At 30.8% G+C, this 12,848-nt stretch overlaps 1 protein-coding gene across 1 annotated transcript; it reads right to left on the bottom strand.

The window, feature by feature from the left end:
* Nucleotides 1-7,168: 7,168 nt before the first annotated feature.
* Nucleotides 7,169-11,849, bottom strand: LOC111388479 (disease resistance protein RPP13-like). The gene is made up of 2 exons (XM_023013197.1): nt 11,650-11,849; nt 7,169-9,892 (listed from the first exon to the last, which is right to left on the bottom strand). Exon 2 carries the CDS (start codon nt 9,870-9,872, stop codon nt 7,302-7,304), a length of 2,571 nt encoding a protein of 856 aa, XP_022868965.1. The 5' UTR covers nt 9,873-9,892; nt 11,650-11,849; the 3' UTR covers nt 7,169-7,301.
* Nucleotides 11,850-12,848: the final 999 nt, after the last annotated feature.

The following is a 12,848-nucleotide window of genomic DNA, read 5'->3' as shown; positions in this document are numbered from 1 at the left end:
AAATTTTAGGACAAGACAATTTATTGAAAATCAAATTTTAATTAAATGTAAAATTAGACTCCAATTCTAATTTCTAGAATACATTCGGTGAATAATTAATTAAAATCAAATTTTATTTAAGGATTAAATTAGATTCCAACTCTAATTTAAATTGAATTAATATTTTAATCTAGGATAACATTCCTAAATAAAAATAAATTCAATTTGGGACCAAAGTTTAATATTTTAATTAAAATCCAATTTTAACTATAGTATAAAAGTCGTCAACTTTAAATAAAATTTTAAACTTGGGTCAAAATCAAAATATAGGTTAAACCCACTAAAAAATAATTTTAAAACCATTTTAAAATTCAAATTCAAAACTATCTTGAAAATTGACCCAAGTTTAAAATTAAAAACAAATCCTTCCAATTCAACAAATTTTAGAACGAGTCCTTGTTTTAAAATTGGAAAATTGACACATTACATTAAATTGTAGGCTGGGCCTACAATTTCTCAAACTGCATAATAGGCCCCTGCCTCCAATCAATCTTTCACATGTTTTGGAAACCCTAGGAGGCTCGCCCTTCTGCAATTTATTCCGGCACTCCTTCCAGGTTGGCAGAGACCGAATTACTACGCCTTCGTACTGCTTCAGCAACGACAGTGATGTCGTTGTCCACTGCAACAGCAGTGGTAGTGATGCCACTGTCAGCAACGCACGAAGGCACCGCTGGAGTCTTCAGCGGAGCCAGTTGCTGCAACCGGGCGTGAGCAGCGTACCCCTGCTGCCATGCCCGCTACCCGCCAAATCCATAATTTTTTTTATTTTTTTTATTTTTTTTTGAAATAAATGAAAATCAAATTTTTACAATTGCTAGAAACTAGAAAAAAAGGCATAGTAAACAACTTTTGATTGCACAAAACGTTAAACAATTTCTAGCAAACACAAAGTAGGTTCTGATACCACTGTTGGGAATTTACTTATCATGCGCAGCGAAAATAAAACAAATTCAATTCTCACCAAGGATCTGCTTTTTCGAGATCTGCAAACTCCTTTGCTATTCTTTCGTTCCAACAATCTTGATTCGCCACCCACAGTTATTCAATTCTCCAGCCTCCAACGGTGATCCACACAGAGAACAAGATTTTAAGATTATGAATTTCTTCTTGTGCTAGCAAGAATAATGATAATCATTACTAATTGAAAAATCCTAGTCATGTATTTATATAAGCCCAAACATGCTTGGCCCGACCCATTTCAATCTTTAATTAACTCATTTAATTAAATTCGATCCATGAATTAATCAATCATATTAATTAATTCGGGCCTATAAATAAGCAGCTCAATTAATTAATTTATCCAGTGCTTGTCAAATTAATTAATTGGCAAATCACAATCTTCCACTTTTCTTTTTATGTGCGACCCATCAGATTCTCGATCACGATGCTTAATGATGTGAATTATTATTTTGACCTAATCAAAATTGATAAATTAAAACACCCTTTTAATTTTTCACCAATTCACATTCGCCATCCCAGATTGACATATAACAATGTGTCAGGGCAATACATATGACAAAAAATATCGTGTGGTATGATCAAATCAAACTTGTTTGTTTATCGTGAAACTATAATCCCTTTGTTAATATGATCCAATTGATTACGAGATATTGAAGTATGTCAATCTTGGTTATTGATCATAGCTTTCATTCGACTATTAAGTCAATATACGTCGAAAACTCATTTTTGACTTATGAGTACACCTTAGCTAATGATTTTGTTATCAACTTAACTGAATGAAATATAAATCATAATCTCTTACTATTGTTTTGAATAAATTTAAAATAACTAAGAGTTACATAAAAACTTAAGGTATAATTTTTTTTTATTCTTTGATCGACATGGCAGCCCGCATCATCATTCTGCCACAAATCCAATCGATTCGACCTAACCTGTAAAAATTGTAGTAAGAGTGAGAATTTAAAAATATCGAGTAAGATATATGTAGTTTCCATAGACAATTATATAATAATAAATTAACAATTCATACCACATTTCTTTTACGGAGTATATCGTGACCAAGCGAGATACCTATCATTTGTTATTTTGAATTTTTGAAGGATTTCCCATTTCGTTATAAAGAACTCAATAGAGTTTACATTTCGTTAGATCAAACTCGAAGGTCCACTGGCAATTCATGCATAAATCTACATAACATAAAAGTGTACGATAATGAAACACTTGCTCAAAAGTATCTTACTTCATCAAATAAAATGAATTTTTGAAAGGATTCCATTATCTTTTCTACTTTCTCGACTGCATCAATAAAATCATGATTGGCTTTTTCAAAATTACTCTCTCTCTACTATCTGCTGTGTAAAATTTCTTGATAGAGAATTATAGGACAATTGCACACCATTTATAACTAAAAAAAAAAGTAGTCGAGTCATAGTACAATTGTGATGAGTGAAAACATGTAGCAAACTTGGATAAAAATTGAATTTTGATAAAACAAATCATATTATGACACATGTATTTTGATTGGTATAAAATATATAATTAATAATTATCTCACCAAAAGTAGATTCACTGACAACTACAAAGATAGAATTTGGATAAGAATTACTTTCAAATAATTGAATTAGAATTAATATAAGACAAAAAAAGAAATGATTAATATCTATCTTAAGGAGAAATTGAATTGGTTTATAAATTATGTACAATTCTATTTATCCTATTTTCTTTCAGTTGGGTATCTCATAATGTGTTCTTATAAAATGAAAATAGCTTTTTTCTCGAGTCGAAAACTTCTAATTAATTACGATCTACAAAAAGAGTCCAATATTGATATACTTATCTTTGCTATATCAATATCTAATTATTTGATCCAAATGAAAATATAAAAATTTGCCCCATTACAATCATCACTAGCGCCCGACGTGAGAGAGGCTACTTGTTCTTAATTATTTAAAGTGAAAGATGCTATTCATATTGCAGAACAAGGACTGGTTTAATTATTAAGATATTAATATACATTCGAAGAAATTGAGAGTGGAAGCCTTTCTTTTAATATTTTGTGGTCATAACTATAGGTTTACTAACTTGTATAATATCGGGGTAGATTCTTTTTGTTTTATTTTCAAATGTTTTCTTATATGCCACATTTTGTGGGATTTTTGTAATCATTTTCAAATGTTTGTTTGTGTAGTTAATCAACCATATTACGTAGAATATCTAAGATATTAAATTGTATAGAAAGAAGTCAGGTGTAGAAGCTTTTTTTTTTTTTTATATATATTGTCATCGCAACACGTAAGTCATAACCATAAGTTCATTAGCGTTATTAATACTTGTATAGTATTGGGGTCGATTCTTTTTGTTCCATTTTCAAATGTTTGTTCGTGTAGTTACTCGCCAAATTTTGTGGGATACTGTGTTATTTTATCCATTTTTTTTTTTTTACATAATTAGAGCGTTTTTCAAGATATACTCTAACTACATGATGATTTCTATTTTAGAAAGTCAACACCTAAAAATAAATATCAAAAAACACTTTCAATGTTTTAAAATAGAAATTCACTCCGTATTCTTATTTTATAATTATTTCATTTAAAAAATATAGATTTCGATAATCCACTTCTTAAATTATCACAATCATATTTGAATTGATCGATTATTGACATATAGAAAATAAATATTAAATAACAGATCAGGAGAAATCAATAAGTGCGTATGTGAAAGTGATTTTTTTATGTGAATAGAAAATAGAAAAAAATATGGATAATGTGAAAAATGATTTATTTAGAATGTGCAAATAAAGTGAGTATCGTGGAAAAATTATTTGACAATAATCACTTTCAAATAGGGGCTAAATTTATTGAAAAATGCAAATGAATAGTCAAAATAGAAAGTATTGTTGAGGTTAGGAAAAAAAACTACTTTCTAAATTTATAGACGATCTCTATTACACATCACATACTCATTAATCATTATAAATAGAAAATCTCTTGAAAATGATCTTTCAAATTTCATCTCCATATAAGTAATTTTTGAAATGAGAAAATCAATAAGAAATTATCCTTTCTTATATATGTATTGTAACTACAAGAATAAGTTACAGTTAAAATTGTGTTGAAATACTTATTTATTTATTTAAAATGAGAAATTAAATACAACTCTTTTCAGCGTAGAAGCATCATCTTCCAAATTTTTAATGATCCAATTTATCTTGGTTTTATTAGCTCTAGATTGAAATTGATTTTTTAGAAATATATTTTTCACTCATTGTCAATCACATATTCTTTAATAAAAAATAGTTACATTTTTCATAATTTGTCTTTATTTTTAACCACATTTTCTCTAACACACCAATTTTCACTAAATCAATTTCATACAACGGCCTATTATTGTTTTTCTAAATGATCAAAATGAAACAATTATATTTGTGCTTGCAATAATAGCCACTTGGATTTGATTTTAAGCTTATTGTTTCTAACATTTTCAATTGTTATTCAAGCGAAAAATAAACCAGTATAATTATGTTTTAAAAAAAGTAAGACTATTGAGAGGGGAAAATACACAACTACAAGACTATAAGAATCACGTTTCATAACCAATAATATTATAAAATACTTTCACAAATTAGGTGACAATTCCAATATATTATTGTATAATAACATATATAATTATAAGATAATATCCTCACTGCTGCATTATTACCCCCCCCCCCCCCCCCAAATTACAAAGATATTTTCTGCCACAACATTCTCTCCAATTACTAACTCTCTCTATAAACACACACACACACACACAAACACCAAATTACAAAGATATTTTCTGCCACAACATTCTCTCCAATTACTAACTCTCTCTACACACACACACACACACACACACACATGTACCATATTGATCCCTCAATATGAAGAGGTGATGGTGCATTAGACTATACCCACTTGGTGGTGGTGAGGTAGCACCTGTATTTAGGGAATGTATCTGCGTGGTGGCGGTGACGGTGCATTATAGGTGATGATTGTTCATTATAGTTGATTTGTGTGGTGGTGGTGAAGTGGTAGCAATGTTTTGAATATTGCATGGAGGTCATGACCAAGTTAGCCTTCATTGTGATTGTTCGTGATAGTATATGGCCAAGTTACTTTTAATTTGGTCACATAAAGTCAAAACTGATTACAATTAACACAAACTTGGTCACAATTAATATAGACCTAGTCACAACCGTTCACAATTAACAAAGGCTTGGTTACAGAGGTTTATCACAAATAAATTCGCACACATTATAGACCAACACTCCCAACTTTTGAGATTTTTTTAGGGTAAAGTTCTATATGGTGTTGATTGAAATCAAAATTTTAATCTCAATCAAAATTAACAATTAATTTTAATAACATATTTCATAGAATTTTTAACTTTTTAACTTTTATCAAAATTTACTAAAAATATTAATTTAATCACCATCAAACAGGAGAAAAATCACAATAAAATTGAATTTTTTCCTATTCTCTTGCTCTATTTTACTCTCTCCCTCACGCCTTTTACCTTCAATTTTTTTTTAAAAAATTTGTCATTATTTCTCTACAAATTTTCACTTTCCAATCAAATTTTCAATTAACTAGAATCTAAATTTGCATTTTATCTTATCCTATTTATGTATATAGAATAGATTTGAACTAATGATATCTAATTTAGTTCATATTTAACGAATTGTGTTTATTTGATTGATTATTAGTATTGAATAATGGTTATATATTTTTCCTTTCGACTGCTTGAATTGATTGTTTGTACCAAATGCGCTATAAATTTTTTAAACGTAAATATACATTTTTTTGTAATGAGCAAACTTTAAATAAAATAATTGTTTGAAATCATATGGATGAAAATCTTGAGCAAAATATTAATGAAGAAATATTTTTTAAATGTAAATTTGTATTTTTTCGAGTCAAATATGAATCATTCAAAAATCAAGAATAAAGTACTCAATTTGTACAGAGTTTGATTGTGTCCCGTAACTCAAAATGACTGCGTCTGCACCTTAACCAGCTGCAACACAATCCACCACCTCAACCTCCTCCAATAATCACCGACCACATCAATGACATTACCAACAAATTGTTAAGAAGTTGAAGAATTATAGAGAGAGAATATGCATAGAAAGAAATGACAGAGAGAGTTTTCATTTGTAAATGTTGAGAGAGAATTTCATTTGTAAATATCGAAGAACGTGTGTATCGAAGTGAAAGAAAAATGTGACAACGACGGTACTTGAAGATAAAATGAGCGGGAGTGATTGTTATGAAAATAATGTTTAACGGTACTCATTAGATAAATATAAACATCTCCATATTAATTAAATATTAATTAATTTAATAAATCTTCATTATCACCAGAATTGTGAAATTAAAATCAATCTTCATTATTTTTGAATAGTATATTTTACATGTAGGGTTTTAGATAAATTTTCCTTATTAAAATTCAAAATCCAATCTATAGTGAAAGTCCCATTTATGATTGGCATCCAAAGGGCTTGAAAAGGACCGTGCTAGGAGTTGCTGTAGTGTATGTTTTGGTGATGGATTATTTTATCACTTAGTTTGACGTTATTTTGATCGAGAGTTCTTTTGTGAATCAAAAAAATGTTTAACTGTTTTTAGAAAAATATTGCAATTTTTTTTTTTAAATCAGCAATGATTCTATAGCCATTTTTATTTAAATAAATGGCACTCATAAAAAAAATTAAACGATTTTAAAGATATTACCATAATGTAACCACAACCAAGTCATTCCACAATGCCACTTGCCTAGTCTTTACCAACTATCAAACTCCCGAAAATATTTTTAATTTATCAACCAAATATTGAAAAATTACAAAATGAATTTTGATTCTATTATCAAATTTTATTTTATTTTTTTAAAAAAATTTTAAAAAATCAATTCCTTTGTCTTCAGCAACCAATATCACTTTAATTTGTGGAATCTAATCGACCTATCACACATATTTGCTAACCTTAAAAATAACTTTAGAACTTTTTTAAGTTATTTTTTAAGTTAAATTTTTATTTTCACAAAGTTTCGAACAGGTAATTACTATTTCGAAAAGTATGCAATGGCTGCTGATATTTTCATTGTTTAATATTTTCAAATCACAACTACTTAACAATAGAAATAACAATGAATCATAAAATCACATTCAAATAATTTATTCATACATAAATAAGCATAATACTTCAGTGTGTAATCAAAATGCTGTATTTTAACCTTGTGAAAACTGTAATGAGTACACACAGGGCTGAGTGCTGATCTTTCTATTTCTCGTATTTCCGCACATTTTCTAGCTTTTCTGGAATCATTTCGAGTCTATGGCAACCACTAATGATTACTTCTTTGAGTTTTGGCATTCCTTCTTCATCTGCTATAACCTTCTCCAACTCCCACAAGCGTCGAAATTGCAGCAGTTCGAGCTGAAGAAAACTGTATGCTCCTGAACAATCCATCTTTGTGCCTTTGTAGGAATCAGATCCAAGTTTCAGGATTTTGAGCTTGGGTAATTTCTTCAGTACTTCCATTGGATCCTCCTCAAGAAATGTTAGTTCAATTGTTAGCTTGATGAGGTTAGGTGGAAATTCATCAGCATTAGGCAGCTTCTTCATCCAATAACCTATACGCAACCTAACAAGATTTTGATATCGTGATAGATCCAATCTTACAGTTTGATCGTCCCCAAAAATTGATGACCGTAGCCTCAGGTTCTCGAGTTTTGCTGATATCGGCTCTGCATGGGATAGTTCTTCAATGATTCCTCGTGGAGAATATTTTACTTCCAATTTCCTTAAATTTCGGAATTTGCGCAGCCAGATCCGATTCAATTGCTCCCCTTTAATCCCAACTAGAGTTTGGAGATAAGGTAAAGAAACTTCCAACCGGTGATTTAGTTTTGCCGTTTTAGACCTAAATCCCCAATTGAAAGATGAAAATCGGATATCACATAGGAGAAGGTGTCTCAACTCTTTTATTTTCCAGATACACATAGGAAGGTCTACAAACAGACATTCTTGAATATCAAAGGTCTGCAACTTTCTAAGTTTGCATATAGCGCAAGGCACTTTGGCAAAACTAACGTTTAGGCGGAAGCAAGTCAACTGGCTCAGATTTCCAATTTCATTTGGAAGGCGCAAATAGAGGAAGTGTGATTCTAGACTCAGCACTCCTAATATTCTGAAGTCTGAAAGAAAACTTTTCAGATGTTTCCGCGGGATTTTCTCATTTTTGTTGGAAGAGAAAAAAAATGCACGAAGTTTAGGTGTCTTGAGATTTAAAGCAAAGTACTCGTTATTACTGTGGTGGCGAGCGACAAGTCTGCGCGCTCTCATAGCAGAACTCGAATTCAGATGATCAAGAGTGTAAAAAAAGTTGTTTTCTTTAGCCAGGTTAATGCAAAGGCTGCGCAAAAGATCATGGATTCTACAACTTCTTACCCTTCCATCAAATCTTCTACTAACAACTTGAATTAAGTTTCTAGCAACCAGTTTCTTGACATACTCCTCTCCCACATCCTCGGGCTCTAGATCGCCTATACCTTGCAGGAACTTCTCAGCTGTCCACATATGTATCAGCTGGGTTGCTCGAATTTCATGGTCCTCAGGGTAAAGTCCTAAGTAAAGAAAGCAGGGTTTTAGCACAGTCGGTAAATCCTTGTAACTCAAGGCTAGGATTTTCAAACATTTATCCTGATCATCTTGGCCTATGTTCTTAAGTACCGATTTCCATTCAATGTCACTCGTCTCTCTCTCCCGCAACATTCCTACTGTGACTACAATGGCTAGTGGCATGCCACCACATCTTTCTATTATCTGTTTACCAATGTCTTCCAGTCCTTTTGTCAAAGAGGACGCTATCAATTTGGTGAAAAGTTCCCAACTATTTTCGAAGTCTAAGGGTTCTAACACATGCAAAGAACTTTCACTACCAACGTACCTTCCAACACCTGAATTTCGAGAAGTAATAATTATTCTACTACCATTCTGAGAATGAGTAGGTATGCCAAGTCTTAAAGTATCCCAAGATTCAATATGCCAGATATCATCGAAGAAAATCACAAACCTTTTTTCCTGTAGAAATGCAAACAAATTGGCTTCCAAGTTCTCCTCCTGCTTTTCCTTCTCCAAACCGACTTGTTTTGCCACATTTTTCAAAATATCTATGATACTTGGCTCTTCAGAAACACAAACCAAAGCCGAACATTCAAAGTTCTCTTTTACACCGTTAAAGATTTTCTTTGCAAGAGTGGTCTTCCCTAAACCTGGCAGACCCACAATCGAGATGAAACAGCACTCCAAATTTGTGCTTAACAGCCTTGCCTTTAGTTCTTCCACTTGTCTGTCAAAACCGACGATGATGGGTTCATTAACATGAAGAGAGGCACCTCTGCGATCCAACTGAAACCTGTTGAAGCTGCTACCATTAGTATCCTTAATGCCATATGTTCTTCGGGTGCGATCAATTTCATTAACTCGTTGCTTGATATTCTCAATCTCCACAGCAAAACTACGGCAAGTACGGACATAACATAAAGTGCCGGCGGCCTTTCTGATTAAGCTGCTTGATCTGTGTGATTCTATTTGGGGAAGAAACGTGTACAAAATGTCCTCCACATCGCTAGCAAGGTCTTCGATGTCCTTCATCAAATTTGCTACACCACGGCTTTCAGATTTCCTGGCCTCTGCATCTTCCAGGTAAGATTGAATATTTCTCAATTCTCTTACAATCCAATTGATGTTTTCTTGCAACTGATTTAATCGAGAGCCTTGCTTGTCAAGCAAGGCGGCAGATATATCTACAACCTTGCTGATAACACTTGTGATTGCAATTTCTGCCATCTCTGAATTTCCCTTTAGACCTGAGAAACAGTAACTAATTTCTTAGGTGTAGAGTGAAAACTGGATTTCGCAATGCACTCTCATCAGATAATCACTAATCGATCAATCTTCTTTGATCAAGACGGGTGGTTGAAGTTACATTTCTTCAGATTAGAAATTTTATCTAAACAGAACACCCTATAAATCTCCGTCAACAAATGTAATTTTTATTTTTTGGTTGTAAAACTAACAGGTCCGGTTCAAGTCTAATCTAGAGGCCGGCCTTTGGGGTTTGGCTTTGTTTAAAAGCTAAGAGCAGCTTCTTTATGTGTTAAAGATGCTATTCCGTTTTTAAGCAAAGATAAGCATGTTCTGGTGCCAAGAACCCAAGTGTTATGATCATCTTACTAAAAATAACTGTGAAATTAATTGGGATTGACCTTCTATTTTTTTATTTTTTTTTAATTATAATTGAAGTTATAAGAAAACAAAAATAGGGAGCCCTTCTTACTAAACTATCCACTTTTTTAAAAAAAAAAAACAATTATATTATATTTTTAGGGCTCGTTTGGCTCTTTTAAAATTTTAAATTGTTTGCTATAGTATTATTTTCTACCACACATTCACACAATAAAATATTTTATACACAAATCAATAAAGTCACTTTATTTTTTAACCAGACATTTTTCACAAAATAGTATTCAAAACTCTTTAAATTTTCTAAATAATGGGTAACAAACGGGGGCTTAATTTTTTATAAATTCATTTAAATAGACAAAAATAAAATTAAATAATTATAGGAAAAATTTCATAAGTAAGAATTTAAATATCACACATTTCAAAATAAAGAAAACAAGTTTCAAACTTAAAAAATCAGATTTTCATTAAAATTTATTTACGATTTAATTAATTAATTTATTAATTAAATATATTTAGGTCACAAATCTATACAATTTGGTCATAAAATAACGATTTAGTTAGTTACTTATTATTTTTTGTTACAAATTAAAAATTTTATGTCTCAAATTATTTTATGGTTACAATTCAAAAATTTTGTAGATCACAGTTTGTTCATTGGTCACAAATCAAAAAAAGTTATAAATCACAAATCACAAATATTATAAGTCACAATTTATTATACAGTCACAAATTATTAAATTATCGATCACAGATTATTCATCTATCACAAAATCAAAACTTTTATTAGTCACAACTCGTTTTTCCACTACAAATTATTAGATTAATTGGCAAAATTAATTTTTAGATTATAAATTAATCAATTGTGAGCCGGGATTCATGGTGAAAATTTCCGTAGAATATAATTTGGTTGCAGATCTATACAATTTGGCTACAAATCAAAAATTTTATATCACAAATTATTTTACGATCACAATTCAAAAATTTTATAGGTCACAATTTGTTCATCGATCACAAATCAAAAAAAAATTAATAAATTAATATTTATTAACTTTTTATTGGTCACAACACATTTATTCACTGCAAATTATTAGATTAATTGATCACAATTAATTTCTCGATCACTAATTAATCAACTGTGAGTCAGGATTCATGGTGAAAATTGTCTTAGAATATAATTATTAACACGTGTGGTGTCGGGATTCGTCATGAGGCTAAATGAAGCAAATTAACAGACAACTAACATGCAACGACGTAGGAAAATCAAAGAATTCAATTCACAGAATAAAATCCAAAACACAAAGGATCCAATGACACAATAAATCAAACAAAGACAACTGCAATTATATAAATAAATTATATAATAAAAACACAAACGAACCTCACAAATGCCTTTGACAAGATAAGGAAAGAAGAATCCAGAAGAACATATGAGAAATTGTTGCCAAATTGGTCTATTAGTAAACGAAATCCCAAACTGAGACCTTGCTTGATCTCCCTTCTTCCTTTCTGAAGCACCCAGTTGAAATCAAAACCGAAAATTTATACCAAAAGAAATTGCATGGCCTTGCTTTATAGAATTTTTATTTTATTTTTTTGATAGAAGCAAAAATAATGGAAGGGAGGGAAAGAATATTTTGAATTCACAAGAAAGGTATCGGAATTACGAAACTTCTTTCTCTGTATCAGAAAGGTATCAGAATTAATAAACTTCCCAATCACAATCTCTCTACTTCTTTCTCTGTCTCTGAGGGATGGATGAAAACGTGTGTGTGTGGGTTTCTGTGACGAATTGAGGGAGAGAGGGATGGTGACAGAGAAGACAATTGAATTTTATAGATATATGTATAAAGCAAGCAAATGGTAGCTGTTAATTAGGTCACTTAGAGATTAGTACAATATAATTAGCAAAATAATTTTAGATCATCCCACTGTTGGAATAATTCTAATGTGGGCTTCTTATTTGATTGTTTATTTTACGAGTTTGATGTATGACTCATATTGATATTTGTGATTCGGCCAAATTTATTAAGTGATCAATTGGACCTTTTACACTTTACGTGCTATATTTTATATAATATGGTAATTTTAAGTATATTGGCCGGAAATATATGTAAAACTTAATTAGAGTTTAAGTCGTAATGGGATGACTTGATAATTTCCTAAATAAAGGCTAAGTATCTCCATATTGTTTTATTGCCATTGATGGCCAAAATGGAATTTTTTATTTTTTTTTTAATAGAAGCAAAAATAATGGAAGGGAGAAAAAGAATATTTTGAATTCACAAGAAAGGTATCAAAATTATGAAACTTCTTTCTCTTTATTAGGAAGGTATCAGAATTAATAAACTTCTCAATTACATTTCCTCTACTTTTTTCTCTGTATCTTGAAAATGTGAGTCAATTAGACTGGACAAAATAGACCTCTATCCATGTCAAATCAATTGGATAGAGATACCCAACTAGATTTGAGTCTGAGTCCAATCGTTTATAAATGATCAGAAAATACTAGAAGCACTTGTCTTGCTGTTGTCGAATTAGAGATGGCAATGAAGCGGGACGCAGATTTTGCCCCATTTC

Source organism: Olea europaea, unplaced genomic scaffold, assembly GCF_002742605.1.
Source record: "Olea europaea var. sylvestris unplaced genomic scaffold, O_europaea_v1 scaffold500, whole genome shotgun sequence".
Lineage (NCBI taxonomy): Eukaryota > Viridiplantae > Streptophyta > Magnoliopsida > Lamiales > Oleaceae > Olea > Olea europaea.
The sequence above is the reverse complement of the archived record's forward strand: the minus strand, read 5'-3'. Positions and strand labels throughout refer to the sequence as shown.

Coding starts and splice junctions, on each gene's coding strand:
- LOC111388479 (XM_023013197.1), bottom strand. CDS start 9,872: ATGGCAGAAATTGCAATCACAAGTGTTATCAGCAAGGTTGTAGATATA.